We start from the raw sequence: 19,872 nt of genomic DNA, 5'->3' as shown, positions 1-19,872 counted from the left end.
CGACATCGCGACGGGCAATCACTCATGAACACGCACTCATGAACGCGGCACGCCGTGGCGTTGTCCAACGAGATCGCGAAAGTAGCGCCGCACATTTCCGACTGACTTTAGAGAAACCCTCGCAGCGACCGAAGTGGCGAAGTGTGGCTACAACAAGAAACGTGGCGTCGTTGTTGGTAGCTCGAAATTATTCCCCCCTCTAGCGCACGATTATCGCGACTAAGATGCAGTGACAGGTGGGTGTCGTTTGTGGGCCGGCTTAATGTGGCAGCACTCGTACGGCCACGGGCCTCCCTTCCGCCGGCGCTCTCGGCCGCCGCGTTTGAGCTGGGTTCTGCGAAGGGCCTCAGCTTGGCCTTGGCAATTGGCACTGAAATGAGAAGATCCGGCATCAGCAGACGAGGACACAGCCGGTGCAGATTTGCGCGGCAGCGTTTTGGGTGCACGCACTGCCCTTTGTTAATCCACTGCTCGATGAGGGCCTCCCTGCCGTGCGTCAGTTATGGGGGAGAGCAATGGTTTAACCGTACTTCGCCTCGCTGGTGAGTGCTAGTCGGCTCGACTTTGACCCCAGCTCTAACCCTGGCTTTTGGGTGCACCCCCCCCCCCCAACCCACTCCTCGGCGCGTGGCCCAACAGCTTCTCATCACAGCCCACGAGCAGTTCAAGGCGACCATCCCCGAGGCGGACAAGGAGAAGACGGCAATCTTGGCCATCCACTCGGAGGTGGTGAAGATCTCGCAGACCTACAACATCAAGCTGGTCGGCCCCAACCCCTACTCCAACCTCACTCCGCAGGACATCGCTACCAAGTGGGACTCGGTGAGGCAATGCTGCCCTGACGGACGGACAGGTGGACAGAGAGATGGACGGACAGATGGACATGGAGACAGATGGGTGATTGAATGGATGGAGGGATAGACCGATTAATATATAGATGGACAAACAGATGTACGCACATACAGACGGGTGGACAGAATGACAAACGGATGTACTGGACAGAGAAATTGACGAACAACCAAGACAGAGTGACTGATGGATATTGAATTGGACGGATGGGCTTTTGGACAGAGAGTTGAATCACTGGACATACAGATGGACATATGGAGAGCCAAACAGACATGCATGCAGACAAACAGATGGAAAAATGAGCGGACAGACAGACCATCATCCACACAGCCAGACAACTGGCCTAGTGGTGGGTGCAGGGGGCAGGTAAATGAGAAAATGAGCAAGTGAAGGGATATATCCGGGTTAGTGAGTGAACAGGCAATGCAGGTGCGTGACTGAGTGAGTGAACGAGTGAGTTGATGCGTATGCCATGCGTGCGCCACGCGTGGGCCATGCATACGGCATTCGTGAGCCACGTGCGAGCCATGCGTGAGCCATGCGCATGGCTGTCCCTGTGCGGCAGGTGAGGCAGCTGGTGCCACAGAGGGACCAGTCCCTGCAGGAGGAGCTCGCGCGCCAGCATTCTAACGAGCGCCTGCGACGCCAGTTCGCCTCGTCGGCCAACATCATCGGGCCCTGGATCCAGACCAAGATGGAGGTTCGACCTCAACCCGTGTCCACATCCATGACCTCTCACCTCTGATCACTGTTACATTGTTTTTATAGCTTCATTTTGGTGATTTCGAAAACGTTTTGGTTTAGCCATATTTGTTTGTTCTAGTACAGCGTTAGAGTGATAACTTTCATCTGAATGGTCTTATGGTTGTTATTGTTTGACTTGCATCCCACTGGGATTTCTGCACACAGCGTTGATATACGGTGCTTTTTCTGGAAGATTTTGCTGTTTTTTCCTGAAATTTTCTGTTGCGTGTAGTCACTTTAAGATGTTCCTTGTTCATGTTTTTTGTTTGTTGCGGTTGCACCCGAGTCAAAAGCCGCATGGCTCACAGGTCTAAACCTAATAAATGAAAAACTGAAACTGAACAAAATTATGGAACTATACTCGGACTGCTAATCATCATGATTATAATTATCATTATCATCATCATCATCACTCTCTTTGTCATCTTCATCATCTTCGTCACAGTCGTCGTCTTCATCATGATTCCTGCACCTCCGATTAGCACGGTTGGCTATGTAAAGAAGTTCAACATACATATATACATCATCATCATCATTATCGACGTCTTCATTATCGCCATTGTCATGGTCCACACCATTGCCTTGATCTCCACGACTCCGTGTCCCTGCAGGAGATCGGGCGCATCTCAGTGCAGATGCAGGGCACCCTGGAGGACCAGATGAACCAGCTCAAGTCCTACGAGCAGAATATCATCAACTACAAACCCAACATCGACAAGCTGGAGGGTGACCACCAGCTCATCCAGGAGGCTCTCGTCTTTGACAACAAGCACACCAACTACACCATGGAGGTGAGCACGGCTCACCACGCTCACCATACACACCCCCCGTGCACTATGCACACACATCGTAGAATGCACGCACACACCGCCATACTTCACGCACACCGCCATACACACCACCATACCCCATACACACCACCATACCCCGTACACACCACCATACACCATACACACCACCATACACACCACTATACACACCACCATACCCCATACACACCACCATACCCCATACACACCACCATACACACCGCCATACACACCACCATACACCATACACACCACCATGCCCCATACACACCACCATACACACCACCATACACCATAAACGCCACCATACACCACCATACCCCATACACACCATCATACACCATACACCCCACCATACACCATACACACCACCATACACCATACACACCACCATACACGCCACCATACCCCATGCACACCACCATACACCATACACACCACCATACACCATACACACCACCATACACCACACCACCATACACACCACCATACACCATACACACCACCATACACCATACACACCACCATACACCATACACACCACCATACACCACACCACCATACACACCACCATACACCACACCACCATACACACCACCATACACACCACCATACACCACACCTCCATACACACCACCATACACCACACCACCATACACACCACCATACACCACACCACCATACACACTGCCATACTACACCATGGATGTGACAACACCACACACACCGCACATCAACCCAGAAGTCCACGCCATCCAGACACTGGGGGGCGCAGATAGAACATCTCTCCCTCTCTCCTATACCCTGATCCCTGCTGCTGCGTGCTTCCTGATCCATTAATCTGGTCGATGGTGGGCACTGATCTGTGATCTGTAAACCCTGATCCCTGGTCGTGGTCCCTAACATGAGATCCCTAGTCCCTGGTTCCCGGTGCCATAATTTTGATTTACAAACACTGGTACCATTGTCCCTGATCTCTGCTCCATGATCCATTAATCCTGGTACAATATTCGTGATCTCCGATCCCGAATGCCCCCCACATCCCCGATCCCCGTTCATCGATCCCCGACCCCGTGACCCTTGATGCGCGACTTCTTTCGTGCAGCACATCCGCGTGGGCTGGGAGCAGCTGCTGACAACGATCGCGCGGACGATCAACGAGGTGGAGAACCAGATCCTGACGCGTGACGCCAAGGGCATCAGCCAGGAGCAGCTCAACGAGTTCCGCGCCTCCTTCACCCACTTCGACCGGGTGAGGCCACCGTGTCCTGACACCCACCCTGAATGCCACGTGGGCCTCCAGGACAACCTCTGGGAGGCCTCGAGTGCAGCCTCTGCCTAAAGTCTCTTTTGTTTATAGAGACGACAAAAACATGTAGTCATGCGGTTTAAATGATGGCCGCGAAGCGCAAAGAGTTGACGATTCTCAACGAGGCACTTGCCACTAAACACACATAAAATAATCTATATTGGCCGCACGCTTTGGCCAAATAAAGTCAGTCAGTCGGTTGGTATAACTTCATACGACCGACACGACCCCATGCCATGATCCAAACACTAACACCGACCACTGTGACACTACCGTGACACAAACACTGCGGTCACACAAACACCGACCACTGTAACACGACCGTGACACAAACACTGCCGTCACACTAACACTACCGTGACACTAACACTGCCGTCACGCTAACACCGACCGTGAAACAAACACTGCCGTCACGCTAACACTAACACGACCGTGACACAAACACTGCCGTCACACTAACACTACCGTGACACTAACACTGCCGTCATGCTAACACTAACACTACCGTGACATTAACACTGCCGTCACGCTAACACCGACCGTGACACAAACACTGCCGTCACGCTAACACTAACACGACCGTGACACAAACACTGCCGTCACACTAACTCTACCGTGACACTAACACTGCCGTCACGCTAACACCGACCGTGACACAAACACTGCCGTCACGCTAACACTAACACGACCGTGACACAAACACTGCCGTCACACTAGCACTGCCGTGACACAAACACTGCCGTCATGCTAACACTAACACTACCGTGACATTAACACTGCCGTCACGCTAACACCGACCGTGACACAAACACTGCCGTCACGCTAACACTAACACTACCGTGACACAAACACTGCCGTCACACTAACTCTACCGTGACACAAACACTGCAGTCACACTAGCACTGCCGTGACACAAACACTGCCGTCACACTAACACGACCGTGACACAAACACTGCCGTCACGCTAACACTAACATTACCGTGACACTAACACTGTCGTCACACTAACACGACCGTGACACAAACACTGCCGTCACACTAACACTGCCGTGACACTAACACTGCCGTCATGCAAGCACTAACACGACCATTACACAAACACTACCGTGACACTAACACTACCGTGACACTCACACTGGCATACGCAGCATGGCTCTCTAACACTGCCGTCATCCTCATACTAACATCCACAGCGTGACGCGGGCACTAACGCTGCACTCGCAATGCCATCCGTGGTCTGACAGCGTCGCCGCCGCAGCACCGACGGCTCCTCCAGCCCAATCACCCCGCAATGTGTCCCATCCCGTCATGCCTTGGAGGCGAAGCGACATTGAGCCTGGGTAGCGCTTTGATGGGCGACCGCCAACTGCAAAAACGCAGGTGTTATAGGCTGCGTCGCGGGTGGCGGAGGACATCGCAGCAAAACCCACCGCTGCCGTGCAATCCCGCCTCTTTCATCGAGCCGGCGTCGTGAAGTTTGGTCAAATGACCCTCACGGCCCACACGGCGCGGGGAGGCCCTCATCCAGCAGCGGGTCGAGACGCGGGCTGCGTACGTGGCTGGACCACCGGCTTGCGGCGTAGCGCCAGATCGAACGCGATGCTCACACCACCGTCTGCAGTGTATAATACGTGGCACTAACCCGGCACTAACGCTCCCCTTGCGCGCGTGCTGTCCATGTGCTCTGCCCTGTAACGCGCGTTGCTGACCACGCTGGCGGCCGCGCCACAACGCTCGCCCGCCTCGGCTTGCCACACACACCCAATGCCACGCACGCACCCACGCACCCACGCACGCGGCGTTCGCAGTGTCAGGAGGGCGCGCTGGGCTTCGAGGATTTTAAGGCCTGCCTCATCAGCCTGGGCTACGACCTGGTGGAGGACGAGCAGGTACGATCGCCAGGCGTGCGCCGCCTGGCGCCCCGTTCCCGCCCGCGTGGCATCGTCCAACTACCCGCACTGACTCTCTCTCTCCCCTGTGCTCGTCTCTCTCTGTCTGTCTCTGTGCGCCTGGCTCTGTGTCCGTGTGTCTGTCTATGCGTCTCTCCCTGCGCCACAACTATGTCCGTGTACACACATCATTCGCACACTCACGTGGACATGGCGTCGCTCTGTCCATCGTCCCACTTACTACGTGGTGGGGGGGGGGGGGTCCTTCGCGATCCTATCCTCTGCTCCTGTCGCCACCTCCTGCTTCTCCTGCTCTACCTCCTGCGGCTCCTCCTGCTCCTCCTGCTTCACCTCCTCCTGCTCTTCCTGCTCCTCCCGACCGCCGAGTAGAAGAAGAACGGGATGATGGAGCCAGATGATTTCAGGGCGTGCCTTATCTCCATGGGCTACGATCTGGTAGGCGAGCGTCGATCACCCTAACCCTCTTGCCCGAATGCTCTTTGCTTGCCCCCACCCCAGGGTGTTTCCTTCGTTCCGTTGATCCCTTAGCCGGTACATCTCTACGAGAGTGAATGGAAGTCGCTTTGACTTCCGGATCTCTGTAGGAGTTAATTAGGGGGGGGACTATTTAACGAAAATATTTCTTTAAATTGACGTTGGATAATGTCGGTGACGTCTATGCACCAGTTGATGATGTTCAATGTGCATGATGATGTCGTTGGGCATGTCGATGTGTATGTCGAGCGTGTGGATGGTTCTGAGGCTAACGATCATGTGGATGATGTTGATGTCAAGGATGATATCGATGTTGTTGTCAATGGGGATGATGTGAATGATGTCAATAATTTTGATATCACAGCGTCGCTGACACCAATGTGGACTATGTCAGCGATGATGGCGATGTTACCAACGATGGGGGTCGATGTATATGATGATGACGATGGCTTGAGCGGTCACGACATCGTCCACTGAATGCGGACGCTGTCGGGGATGATGATGATGATGATGTGGACGTTGATGTCGCGGACGATGTCACTGTGGTACCAGGGCGAGGCGGAGTTTGCACGCATCATGACCCTGGTGGACGCCACCAACACCGGCTCGGTCACCTTCCAGTCGTTCATCGACTTCATGACGCGGGAGACGGCCGACACCGACACAGCTGAGCAAGTCATCGCCTCCTTCAAGATCCTCGCCGCAGACAAGGTGAGGGCGACGTGCTGGGACCCGCCGCCAACAACAACACCCGGCAACAACAACACCCGGCAACAACAACACCCAGCAGCAACACCTAACAACAACACCCACCAACAACACCCACCAACAACACCCACCAACGACACCCACCAACAACACCTGTCAACAACACCCACCAACAACACCCACCAACAACACCCAGCAACAACACCCACCAACAACACCCACCAACAACACCCACCAACAACACCCAGCAACAACACCCACCAACAACAACACCTAGCAGCAACACCTGCCAACAACACCCACCAACAACACCCAGCAGCAACACCTAACAACAACCCCCACCAACAACACCCAGCAACAACACCCAGCAACAACACCCACCAACAACACCCACCAACAACACCCAGCAGCAACACCCAGCAGCAACACTTGCCAACAACACCTGCCAACAACACCCACCAACAACACCCACCAACAACACCCACCAACAACACCTGCCAACAACACCAAGTAACAACACCCACCAACAACACTCGGCAACAACACCCGCCAACAACACCCACCTGCAAAAAACACCATCTGTGGTTCCTCCTCGCCCATCTGAGTAACTCTCTCTCTTCAAGAGCGAGCATGTGTTGTGCTTCTCGAACAATATTATTAATATTGTTTATTTAAGCAAGCACATTTATGACTGGTTTTGACTTTCTGGGTCTCATCAACAGCCGAGTAGGTTAGACAAGCGCGGCCAGATTACCACTTGTTTATGGCAAGAGCCCTCCATCAAAAATATGGGGCCAAATCGGAAAATGTATTCTTTAACATTTAAGATTTCATTTTCCATTAAATATTTTCCGGGTCGGTGGTAGACTGGATGAGACACACAGACATGTCTAAGAGGGGAGAGATAGGCAAGCACGTGAAGTGGGGTAGTAGAGTGAGACGAGAGGGGAGAGGTATGAGAGTGCATGGAGGGGGGTACTAGAGTGAGACGAGAGGGTAGAGGTAGGAGAGTGCATGGAGAGGGGTACTAGAGTGAGACGAGAGGGGAGAGGTATGAGAGTGCATGGAGAGGGGTACTAGAGTGAGACGAGGGGTAGGAGAGTGACTCTGTGGGTTTCTCGCCGCCCCCTCTGCCCCCATCCTGCGCGTCACACAGAACTTCATCACGGCCGAGGAGCTGCGCCGGGAGCTTCCCCCGGAGCAGGCCGAGTACTGCATCTCGCGCATGGCCCACTACTCGGGCTCCGAGGGCACCCCCGGCTGCCTGGACTACATGTCCTTTTCCATGGCCCTCTATGGCGAGAGCGACCTGTAACTTGCGGCACCGACCCCAACGACGCACGCCCCCGAACCCCCACCCCGCGGAGTTACCCCCGTCCCAAATACAAATTCAGATCCCGAAGAAATCCTTGCCCTCCCATTGTGGGGAATCACCTGTGCCAATCCCTCCTTCTGACCCTCCGTACCCAAAAATAATTGCCACCTCCCCGCCAAGAAACGACAATTCCACCACCCTCTCCTACCCCCCCCCCCCTAAAAAAATATATTCAGCATGGCCTACCCACAAACCCCCCCTCCCTGTCCCTAATCCTCCCTTTTCATGCAATCGCGACCCCAGCTGCCCCGCACATTCTCGCCGTACGGGAGGACACCAGCCGTGACAATCTCCCTGAACGTCAAGGCCGGGGTTGGTGGTTCGCGGCGGGAATGGCGGCGGTGGGCATCCGCGGTCGGGGTGGCTAGGGTCTCGGTGGTGCCGCGGCGAAAACGAAACCGCTCACCGTGACAATGACGGTGCCCGGTGTAGACTTCGGCAGAGCGGCGGAGTCGAGGGCTAGACATGGCGCGGCACGGGGCTGGGATCGGCGGTAGAGGCAAGCGGAAGGCTGGGGGGATTGTAAAGGTCAAGAGGTCATCGCGGATGATACCGCGTATGCCACCGTAACCTCGCCATCGCTTCCGTCACCTCTGCTAGATTCTCCGCTGCTGCACAGTCACCCGCGCTACCTCGAAGGACTATCTCGTCATCATCATCACCACCACCACTGCCACCACCACCACCGCCGCGTGGCTTTATGTCTTCCCTCTTGACCACCAGACTCTAGGTGCCACTTCCATCGTCTGTGCCATGGCGAGGTTTAATCGTGGGGTTAGCTGGCCAACAATTGGACGACACGTGACACTAAGCCTTGCTTATGGACTAAACCTTGAAGATTAGTGCAAAGGGGGTGTGAAGCGTAAGACTGTCAGCGGCTGAATGGCCATTCAGTAAACTCTGCATGGGGTGCGTTATTTCTCATGGCACGGTTGTTTTCGCCACAGCGCCTCTTTTGTTTATTATTATTATAAACGATGTTGTTTTATTAAAACTTTTCTTGTTGTTTGGCCCGAATTCTGGAAAGCCTGGAGACAAAACTCTTAGTTTACGCTTAACCTTTAGCCTTTAACGTCCCTGGTTAGAGTTTGCAGGCTTCTCTTTAGCTGAGCCGAACACTCCTCGTTGATGTATCAGCGGTCACCGGGGTGGACAGAGGAGTTAGCTTCCTGGTAGGACATGTAGCATACCCATATTTAACCGCAGTCGTCAAAAGGGCGCCAGCCGAAATGTCCGTCGCTCACGCTCTGCGAACCGGAGTAGGTGAAACGGGATGTTCTGAAGTTCGCTTGCCCTCGCCATGCCCACGGGCCGTGTTTTTCCTGCGCTTTACCAAATCATCCGACGTGTCTGATGCGCGTCAGACTTAACATTACGATTGGACACGATCAAGGAGATCGGTAGACCTGGAGGAGAGGGGCGCGGGTGAGGGCCTTGGGAAGCCATCCCGTCTATCATCATCACCAGCACCATCGCTACAACTACCACCATCATCACCGGCACTGTCACCATCACCGCCGCCATGACTGCGCGCACCCCAGCGGGGCCACAGTGCTGTCTGCTGTGGGTTTAGTGAATTAAACTCAAGTGCACATCTGGCTTGGATAATTAAACATGGTAATTAGTATTGTGTCTAATTATCCAAGAGAGTCCATCTGAGCCAGGGTCCTCTTTTGGGGTTCCCTCCCATTATCCCTTCACTCCCTGAGCTCCCGATCACCACCCCCGGTCCCCTTTCGAACCCCTCGTGCGGGACCTGTGGGGGGCCCCTCAGCCCTGGCTCGGCACTCCGTCTGGGACCCTGGGTTCATAGTTGCCAACACCTGGAGAAGGCCGGGAAAACTCAGTGCTGCCCCATGTTAAACCGAGGTCTGGGTCAGAGCAAAAGCTGCAATTATCAGGGGAAGTTCTAATTAATTAAGCAATAATGAACTGAAGCTACCTTAAATTTAAGTCAGCAAATGAGAAGCTGAACGCAATGTTTTTTGATGTCTTGACTTGGTCTGTTACAGAAACACGTGCCTCTATTTTATCTTTTAACCTTTAACCTTATCTTCTTCTTGACGAATGCAATAACCCCTGCACAGCAGCAAATGGGTGCCGATATATTTTAATAAACGGCTCAACCTACCGTGGGTGTGTCAAGGTTTATTTTATTGAGAGAGAGAGAGAGGTCAGGCGGTCAAAGAAAGCGAAAGAGAATGGATTGAGTTATAAAAATAAAATGACTGGTAGAGGGGAATGAGCTGATGGGCGGAACGTGCAACGTGAATTGTATCCACGATACTCGCATCGGGAGCGAAGTGGTGACGCCGTTCGTGAACGTTAAGCGGAGAAGGGGGCTGGAATGGAAGATAGAAATCGAATTGTGCGCCGCACACAAAACTAAAGGCGGAGGCCTCACGAGCAAGGCGCTGGGATTCCAAAGCCAGTTCAAGGGCACTTGGAAGATCCCTGCATGACCCAGTGATAGATACCCCCACCGGCATAATAGGGAGAAAATTAAGTAAAAACTACAATTCATAAATTGACAAAGCCACTGCATGTCTTCCCAGCAATCTCAATAGACGTGTTATGTTTTAACACCCTCGTCTGAGACATGAGTCATCGTTTTCACGATATTCGATCAGCTGTTGAGAAGGAAATAGAGGGAGAGGTGGAGGGGGGGCATTATAAATGGATCACCCTGTGTATTTTTGTGATCTCCCAGTGCCTTATTAGGACCGACGATGCCTTTAATGCGTGCGGTGTAGATTCCGATTCGAAGAGAGTTGAGCGTTGGGAGTGTATTGAGATGAAGCGTATTTGTGGTTATAGCTTCATGTTACATTGACACACACACAGCCACACACACGTGGATATGTGTTTGGCTGTGCGCTGGGCTATAGCTGATACTCGATGACAGCTACTTTCGGGAGTGACCCGGCGCCTTTTTAGCCGAACCGATACTGTGGCTTTACTTTGATAATCGAACATTACACGTGTGTTCATGATGATAATGGAGACACGTCTGAACACGAATCGCACGCAGTTATGGACTTGGACTTTCAAACTGTGTTTTTTTTGTTGCTGCAGCTCGTGACAATAAAGACAGTCCCGTTTAAAAGTTGGTGTCAAAAAGTGTAAGGTGCTACTTTCGTCATTTATTGAAACAGACACGATTGCACACGTGCATTTTGCGCGCATTCACACATGCACATATTTTCAAACAGATGTACTCCTACTCCTTTAGAATTTATTTTTGTGTGTTTAGTTTGGTCGGCTACATACGGTGTGAAAGACGTTCAACATAAATACTGTAAATACACCATGCAGCGTCTTTCACAACAGACTGTTGGGGTAAGTGCTGTTAGCGAGAACCCATGAAAGCCGGCATGGCACACGAGGGGATGGGTGGCACAGAGCCGCCTTTGTCTTCCCCAGTGTTGACGTTTACACACCGCACTAGGTACTCATTAAACCTTGAGTCGACCGAGAAGACGCCCAGGACCGGTTGAAATATTTGCCAGGGTTATTTTGTCGTGAGCGGGAATCGAACTCGGGGGGCCGGGGTTCTGAGTGCAGTGCGCTAACCATTGCGCCACCGCTCCGTCTTACACTTGGGGTCATAGAGTAACCCTCCCCCCCATACACTCATGTTGAATTGTGAAAACACTGAGTAATCACTGCCCCCTACTGGCAGACACACCCCAATGCTCACTGGTGGTCTGTAGTGCGTAGCCTTGTAACAGCACAGGTAGAGGGATAAGCTACCATTAGGGGGGGGGGGGTCCCCTAGGCTAAAGTAAATTGCGCTACGAGACGTTTGGTTTCATGACGTTGTTATGGGCGCAATATATATGCACGTATCTTTATTACAGTACTATGCACAGTATTATTACATACAAAGTCCCCCCCCACCCCGTATAGCCTTAACATATTGTAGGGGGCAAGTGCTGTTAGCGAGTGGCACGTAGAAAGGTCGGAACCGGCACACCATGTGGGTGGGTAACACCACGCCTGGCCGCCTTTGTCTTCCCAGTGGCGATGTTTACACACCGCACAGGGGACTCATTTGAGGCCGAGTCGACCTCGGGGAGGCCCAGGACCGGTTTAGATCATCGTCACCGGTGTTGGTGGCCGTGAGCGGGAATCGAACTCGGGTGGCACCCGGTTCGTAGCGCTGACCGCTACACTACCGCTACACCCCCACACCCTCAGCATCCACAAACACGATCACTGCCCACACAGCCAATACCACCAATACCACGCCATTCGCCACCAAGTGACGGCGACATCACCACCACGGCGCCTGTGCCAGGCCAGGTGCACATTGAGGCCACGTGAAGTGTCGAAGGCTCGCTGGCAGGATGTCACGGAACAGACCCAGCAGGTGCCATGGGTTGGATGACTGAGATGACCGGTAGATGCACCAGCTGTACCCCCTACACTGAGCGTAACCATGTACATACACCTATTCAGTTTAACACCTAGGCTTTCGCGACCAATATTATTCATGATAAAGGTTTTGGTGTTATATCGGGTAAGTATAACCTGCAGTGTGGAGGATGAAGGGTGCGGATGAGTGGGTGTCTCTGGAAGACCGGGTTCTCGACACGGATGAAAAGGAATCACCGATTGGAGTTCAGGGTAAAAGTGACCATGGTAGTAGCGATAAGGGGCCGTCCATAAATTACGAGAGGGGGGGGTGGAAAAATGTGACGTCACATCAAAATGCGCAACTTTAAATAAATATAGACAACACGTTCTACTTAATTAAATATACTTTTTAATAAATGTTTTCTCCTACAACATCAGAGTGCAGCGTCACATTAAATAAGCACTACAATGACAATAGTTGAAAGCGATTTAAAGCATGTCTTATATATTTTTTTTTGGGGGGGGGGGGGGCAGAGCTTTGTGACGTCATATTTGAGAGTGGTCTGACTTTTTGTGACACCGTGTGACGATGGGGGGAGGGCGGTCAGAAATCGTCCAAAATCGCGTGACGTCATTATGGACGGCCCCTAAAAGAGTGATAAGGAGATGACGGATCGCTGGTAAGTGGAGTGATTAGTGGGTGCCGGATCATCAACGACATAAACTACAGTGTTGTTCAACAAAGGCTCGCGTAATTCACCACTGAGCGGTGGTGATGTCAACACAACGCTCGTGCCAGGCTAGGTGCACTTTGAGGTCATCGCGTAAAATTGTGGCAGGTCACAGGGCAGGCCCACGTGTTGAGATGACTGGCAAATGCTGATGTTTACACAAAACTGTCATCCCATACGGCTTGCCCGTATTCTTGTACAGGGAGATTGTTGTTTGTGTTTCTTCCCTTGTGATGGCACTTTGTAGGATGAACGTTGTGATTTAAAAGGGGCAACGGGGTGACCAATAAGGTCTGAAATTGGTCTGCAATAAGATAAAGGGCACTGATAAGGGGTTGACAGGCATGTTTACACACCTGCACCAGGCACTAATTTTTGGCTGAGTCGACCAAAGGGATTGCCCAGGGCCGGTTCAATTATCGCTGGCCACTGACGAATGCCCGAGCTCAGTGCGCTAACCACTGCGCCACCGCTCCCATCAAACCGCCCATTGAAAACGAAAACGTTACGTTACATTTCCCAGACCGGTTAAACAGCGCGCTGCTCGTTGCCCAATTTCCATTGGTCGAAGGGCGCGTGACTTCTGGCGAGGAGCGTCGCAATTGGTCGCGCGAGGAACCCCGCGTCCAATGAAAACGCCGGCTAGGGTGAGTCGACGCCCGTGTGCGCTAGGAGATACAAACGCCATTCTTCGGCATGGCGTGCATTACGGAAACGGAGAGGTGATTTTGATCGAGCGGCGGCTATTTACGATGCTTACTCACTAAAACTCCTTAACAAAGGGGCCGAATTAAACATTCAAGTAACGAACGCGAGACTGGCAGCTCACTCGTGTTAATTCACCCACCCACACCCACCCACCCTCGCCGCCGCCGCCGAGTGTGACAGCACTGGTTGGGGGCGGCTCTGTTGCGGTAGTGGACGTCTGTGAATGTATCCGGGACTCTTGTCAACGGTTGCCATTAATGAATGCCCTAAACCTTGTCGTTTCGTACATTGTTTTTTGCACCGAATTTATGTCAACTGTTTATATCGTGTAATGTCGCGATTATTCGCCTCGCGCGTGCCCCCCCCCCACCCCCCCGTGTCACGATGAGGGCCTTGTAATGCACGTTATTTTAATTCTTATCAGCTGTCTCAATACACTTGACACCCATCTCGTCATTCACACAATGTTATGTTATCGGCTGTCAATGTACTGACATCTATCGCTTTTTAAGGCGCACCCACCCCCCCAACTGGACGTACTCCGCCAGGTGTAAATCAGTGTGCGGCTAAAGGCGCAAGCCCTACAATTTGCTCGTTCAAGCCATTGCTGGCTGAAAACCCTCTAGGGTAAATAACTCGCCGGTATGTATATATAAACAAGTTTTCGTTGAATTTTAAAATGTAGGGGAGGAGGAGTTTGACGGTTAAGTTTCAGTTTAGTTTTTCATTTATTAGGATTTACCCTGTGAGCCATTCGGCTCTTGATTTGGGTTCAACCGCAAGGTTAAGGATCACGTCATATCACGGGTGGTGTCAGAGGGTACACCTTCGGGAACAAAGGCGGCGGGTGCGAGTTAGGGGAAGGAGCCCGTGACGAAGGCGTGGTCGTCGTGGGGAGCCAGGGCAAGGAGCCGTCTGGAAGGTGACTCTCCCTCCTCGTCGCTGGACGGTGTTGGATGAGCCCCCGCTCCGGGCAGACGAGTGGGAGAGCCAAGGGAATAGCCGAGAGTCGGGTCCCGAGTATTCAGTGAGGATCGGCTGAGAGAAAGGGTTCCTGAGTGAGAAGAGCCCGCAAGGATAGCCGAAGTAGGACTAGATAATGTTCATTATCCGGGGTAAAGGACCAGATAGAGAGCACCTACCTCTGGTGTGAGTTGAGAGTGATGTTATGCAACAGTGTAGATAAACGGCAATAACCCTTACAGCGTGGTTCTACTGAACACCACATATGTTTGATGCACTTTGAACATCAGCTTTATAAGCTCACAATTGCCAACTTATTGAGCACTTCGAGTTTTTGCTTGACCAAAGCAAAAACCAAGAGATCTGAAAAATCCAGATGAATATGGGTTAAAATATGAGAAAACTGCAGGAAAGCGACATTCACCAGACACCCAGCTCCTAGTGCATGCCACCCACCTGATTACACAGTTGGAGATTAGTCGACGTGATCTGTAAGTGATGGTGATGGACCAGCTGCATTGCAATGGGGCCGTGCAAAGAACTTACAGCTCTGCATCACGATCACTCAGCTCTGTCAGGACACAGACTCTGCTATCGCCCTTCATGTGTGTGTGACCTGCAGCATCAAGCAGGCTGTCTCCATCATCAACACCATAGACGATGCCAAGTTCCCTCGCCTCCTGTCCCGCATTCTGCAGAAACTTCACCTCAAGGTGAGCGTCATAAGCAGAGCAGGCCGTGCCGATTCCCCAAATCATTCCACTCGGCATGGCTATCATTTCCTTCAGTCTAAAAAAAAATCCACAAGTGTTGTACAGTCGACGTAGGACCCATGTTTACGGTCTCATTGCCACCATCGTCTGGCTCGAGCTCTTCCCCCAGCCCCTTGTCTTGGACTTTGCGCGTTAATGTTTGTACATGGGGAGTAGAGGGCGCAGTGGTTAGCGCACAGCGCTATGCAATCAGATACGCGAGTTCAATTCCCGACCACGGCTAAAATCAATCACTTATCATATCTCGACTTGTTTTGGGCTTCACCAAGGTCAACTCAGCCACAATTTTATCGCCTGGTGGCAGTGTATAAACATCACTATTTGAGAGACAAAGAAGGATGGGTGTGGTTCTGACCACATCACCGCCTCGGGTGGAAATGTACAGGCCGTTAATTGGTCTATATCAGTGTTCTTCATTGCAAACCCCACAGGCCATTAGCGGCCCCTGGTGGCCTTTAGTGCGGCCCCTGACGTGCGGCCCTCACTAATATACAAATGTGAAAACACCCCATCATGCAGTCAAACCCAATGGTTTCAAATTTGTGGTGGCCCTCACACTGATGTCTTATCGGCAAAAGTCATCCCCCTCTAAACATTAGTGAAGAACACTGGTCTACATGGTGAACGTGTTTGTGCAGGATGAAAGGAGTTTCAGTCCAGAGGAGGAGGAGAAGCTGATGGTGGCTCTGGATCTGCAGCAACCGCAGCTGGAGCTCACCCTCGAGACCTGCACTTTCATCCTCCAGCAGGTATCCCCATAGGAGCTCACAAACAACACTTGCCCCAACACAGGAAATCTTAGGCTTTTCTTTGTGCGCCCTTACAAACGCTCATGCTTGTGTAGCCATGTGCTCATGCGTGTGTGCGTTCCGAATGCATTAGTGTGGGGAGCGGCAGTGTATTGGATAGCACATTGTGCTACGATCCGGGTGAAACGTTCGATTTCCACTCAAGGCCAACATCATTGACAAATATCACGACAATTTCATGGCGAATGGAGATGTCATTATGCATTCATATGAGAGCACCCATGCCCGCGTGCGTTTTCTTTCCTCGAATCAAGATGCTATCTGGTGAACACGTCTCCCCCAACTCCAACCCCCTATCCTCTGTTCAGGCCGCCTACCACAGCTGGAAGCCGGCCGTGATGGAGAAGCAGCTGGCGCAGCTGCATGTGACGGAGGCCAAGTGCCACGCGTTCTTGGAGGCGTGGGCTGCCGGCGGGCGAAATGCCGTGGACAGGCTGCGCCAGCGATCGATGGCGCCAAAGACGGTGCGTGTATGCAGCCACGCTGAGCGCCGGTGTCAGCTCTAGGATTGGTGACCACCTTCCACTGCACAATCACGTGGTCATGGGCTTTTGGGGTTACATTGTGGGCAGCAGAGGTCAGTACATACAATATATTGTACTGTTCTACATACCCACGTCTACACTCCCACCTTTGCCAACCTGTACTGGGCATCGTGGTAATGTTTGGTGAAATTACCCCCATGACTTGCAAGGTATGAAGAGGACCCCATCCAGCAGTGTATTGATACAAGGGCAGTACATGGATAGCCATGTACTTGTGCAAACACAGTTACAATAATTTTGCAGCTTCTCTCTCAGATAGTACTGCTGCTGTCGTCAAGTGAACATCAGAGCATCTTCATACTCTTAACGAGCGATGGGGTGGCATCGTGGTGGAAATTCCACATTCCTATTGTGGAGGCGATTCCCTCTATAGGACAGCTCTGTACATATCCATAGTCAAGAGTTCTGCTAAATGTTAACAGTGATGCAGTGCTTGTCTTTGTTGTTGGCTTTGAAAAATTGTTGTGAAGTCCACATTCTCATGGCCAGACCTCGTCCCTCCATATGACGACCACTTCTCACAAAGTGCTGCTTCTACCTTTACTCGTGTCATAGGATTCTGGTGATCTCACCAACCAGGCAGTGGCAGCGCTAGGCTCACAAAATCAAACTGTGCTTGATTAAAATCATTACCACTTTGATGGTAGTCAATATTAAGTAATCTTTTTGTGATAATGTTCCCTGATATGGTAATGAGAAATGTCCACAGTTGGCTCAGCGCCACGAATGGAGAAGAGTGATGCGTCAATGCATTGTTTCAGGAGGGAACACTTTGACGTTTGACTTCCTCTAAATCCGTGTCCTGTACTGTACATTTACAACGTCAAACAATGAATGTGGTATTGTCTTGAATGGGTTTCATTGTTTAAACTTGTGCCACCTCTACTCCTCACCACTCCATCATCACGACCACCACCACCATCCAACTGATTCCCCCACTTTTACCGCTACCAACATGACCACCACCATTATCACATCTAATACTATCACTACCATCAATACCGCCAACATCACTACCAACACTACCATCACCACTGCCACTATAATGACCATTACAATGGCCACCACCACCATGATTACTGCAACCATCGCTGCCACCTAAATCACCACCACTATGGAACTGTCATGACTACCATCAAAACACCACTACATTTTACCAATATGATTACAATCACCATTATTAAAATCAATACCATTGCCCCCATCACGACCAGTATCACCACCACTGTCTCCATGAACATTGACCCTAACACCACAACCACCATCACCACTACCATCACCCTTCACCGCCACCACCATTATCACTCCTACCACCACCACTACACCCTCCCCACACAGCTGGAGTCGATGAGCTGGCAACTGAACCTCCAGCTGGCGCAGACGACACGTGCGAGAATCAAGACCCCATCAGCCGTGCTGGAGCTTGGGATCCAAAGCAATGACAACCAAGTACATACGCGCACACACACACACACAGGGCTACGACTGCCAACTCACTAACGCTTGAGAACCCAGTTTAATCACAGGTGGCTAAAAACTAGATTCACACAAAGGATCTCAGTGGTGCTGGTTCGATGCCCTGCCATCGTATTAACCCCTGGGTCACGAGGCCAGCTCTTGGCCATTGTGTTTTGAAACACGGCCGAGTGTTTGAGCGAGGTGATTATTATTATAATCTTAGCTCTTTCGGTAAAGTCACGTTGAAGGGAAACAATCAAATAATAAAATATTATTTTTGTTACGGGGCTTGCATGATGTATCGAGAGGTCATTAGGTCGGCGTGGCTCTCAGAGGGTTGACCCACTTCCCAGGAAGATGGAACGTGTGCTGATGGGCCACTTAATGCACCGCCCAATCCCAGCAAACTTCCATGGGGACAAGCAACCTGGCAGAGCTACAGGGCAGATCTGTCATCATCTCGAGTGGTTGTGCAACTGAAGCATTAATGAGTCGTGTTTTTTTTTTTTCAGGAGCTGGAGAAAGTGCAGATGGAGCTCACGCACCAGGAGCTCTTCGAGTTCTACAAGAAGGTCTGACCACACAGCCATTCGTAGGCCCTCCATCACGTCTATTTGTGTGTACGTGGTTTTGTGTCGACTTGCTTCACACACTTTTGTGTTAACCTGCATGTGTGTGTGTTGTTCCTTTTTAGTTGGAAGTGATACAGAGTCAGCTGGATGCGCTGTCATGAACACAGTGGTCTCATGCTGAGGCTAGGTATGAAGTTCTGCTGCATCCCAAGCCGGGCCGGGTCATGAAATAAGAATTAGTGGTGGACATCCAAGAGGTCGTGTGAGGACAGTGCAGTGGAAGGACCATTATCAACTGCACGGTCATGTTCTCGTCAGAACAAAATATGGGACTGGATTGAGATTTCACTTCACGCGTTATGATTTGAGACTCACAGCTATGATGTTTTCTTTTTTGTATGAGAGTACAGTTGTCACGCGCTGTGATTATTTTGCACAAATTGCTTCATCAATAAAGTGTACATATGGTAGACCATTTGAAATCCTTAATTTTTTTCAATAATTATGGATGTTTAATGAACAAACGTGTAATAGAATTTCCTGTACGTAACGCAAATTATGAATAAAAACAATGGCGCACAGCTCACGGCATTCCGTGCACCCATTCAGAAGTAGTTTGGTAGCGTCGCGGAGAGTGAGTTCTTAAATAGATGAGCAGACAATGTCTCCTTCGCATATCTCGCTGTTGTGACTGAATTGCGAGGTTGAAATGCGATCATGGTGGTAATGATGTTGAGGATAACGATGAGGACAGTGTGATGAGACAACTAACAAGG

At 51.4% G+C, this 19,872-nt stretch overlaps 2 protein-coding genes across 3 annotated transcripts in view; both read left to right on the top strand.

Annotated features, from left to right (window-relative positions):
* LOC116947266 (alpha-actinin-2) overlaps window positions 1-11,284 on the top strand; it is a 48,841-nt gene extending 37,557 nt beyond the window's left edge. Inside the window, exons 15-21 of the mRNA XM_032962795.2 lie at window positions 640-822; window positions 1,415-1,549; window positions 2,205-2,384; window positions 3,508-3,654; window positions 5,991-6,056; window positions 6,648-6,806; window positions 7,960-11,284. Of these exons, the coding sequence (XP_032818686.1) occupies window positions 640-822; window positions 1,415-1,549; window positions 2,205-2,384; window positions 3,508-3,654; window positions 5,991-6,056; window positions 6,648-6,806; window positions 7,960-8,118 (1,029 nt within the window). The 3' untranslated portion in view covers window positions 8,119-11,284. The remainder of the gene's footprint in view (window positions 1-639; window positions 823-1,414; window positions 1,550-2,204; window positions 2,385-3,507; window positions 3,655-5,990; window positions 6,057-6,647; window positions 6,807-7,959) is intronic.
* Window positions 11,285-13,188: 1,904 nt separating this feature from the next.
* COMMD10 (COMM domain containing 10) lies at window positions 13,189-19,677 on the top strand. Of its 2 annotated transcripts, none has more exons than XM_076070516.1 (7): window positions 13,189-13,217; window positions 15,562-15,652; window positions 16,351-16,461; window positions 16,830-16,985; window positions 18,405-18,515; window positions 19,037-19,096; window positions 19,219-19,677. In XM_076070516.1, exons 1-7 carry the CDS (start codon window positions 13,204-13,206, stop codon window positions 19,255-19,257), a joined length of 582 nt encoding a protein of 193 aa, XP_075926631.1. In that variant the 5' UTR covers window positions 13,189-13,203; the 3' UTR covers window positions 19,258-19,677. The 2 variants fall into 2 exon arrangements, with proteins under 2 accessions (XP_075926631.1, XP_032818689.1); XM_032962798.2 differs by lacking the exon at window positions 13,189-13,217 and adding an exon at window positions 13,888-13,990.
* The last annotated feature ends 195 nt before the right edge of the window (window positions 19,678-19,872 follow it).

This window comes from Petromyzon marinus, chromosome 29, assembly GCF_048934315.1.
Source record: "Petromyzon marinus isolate PM22_M1 ecotype Great Lakes invasive population chromosome 29, UKy_Petmar_22M1.pri1.0, whole genome shotgun sequence".
Lineage (NCBI taxonomy): Eukaryota > Metazoa > Chordata > Hyperoartia > Petromyzontiformes > Petromyzontidae > Petromyzon > Petromyzon marinus.
Note: the sequence above shows the minus strand (reverse complement) of the source record. Positions and strands in the feature narration are given on the sequence as shown.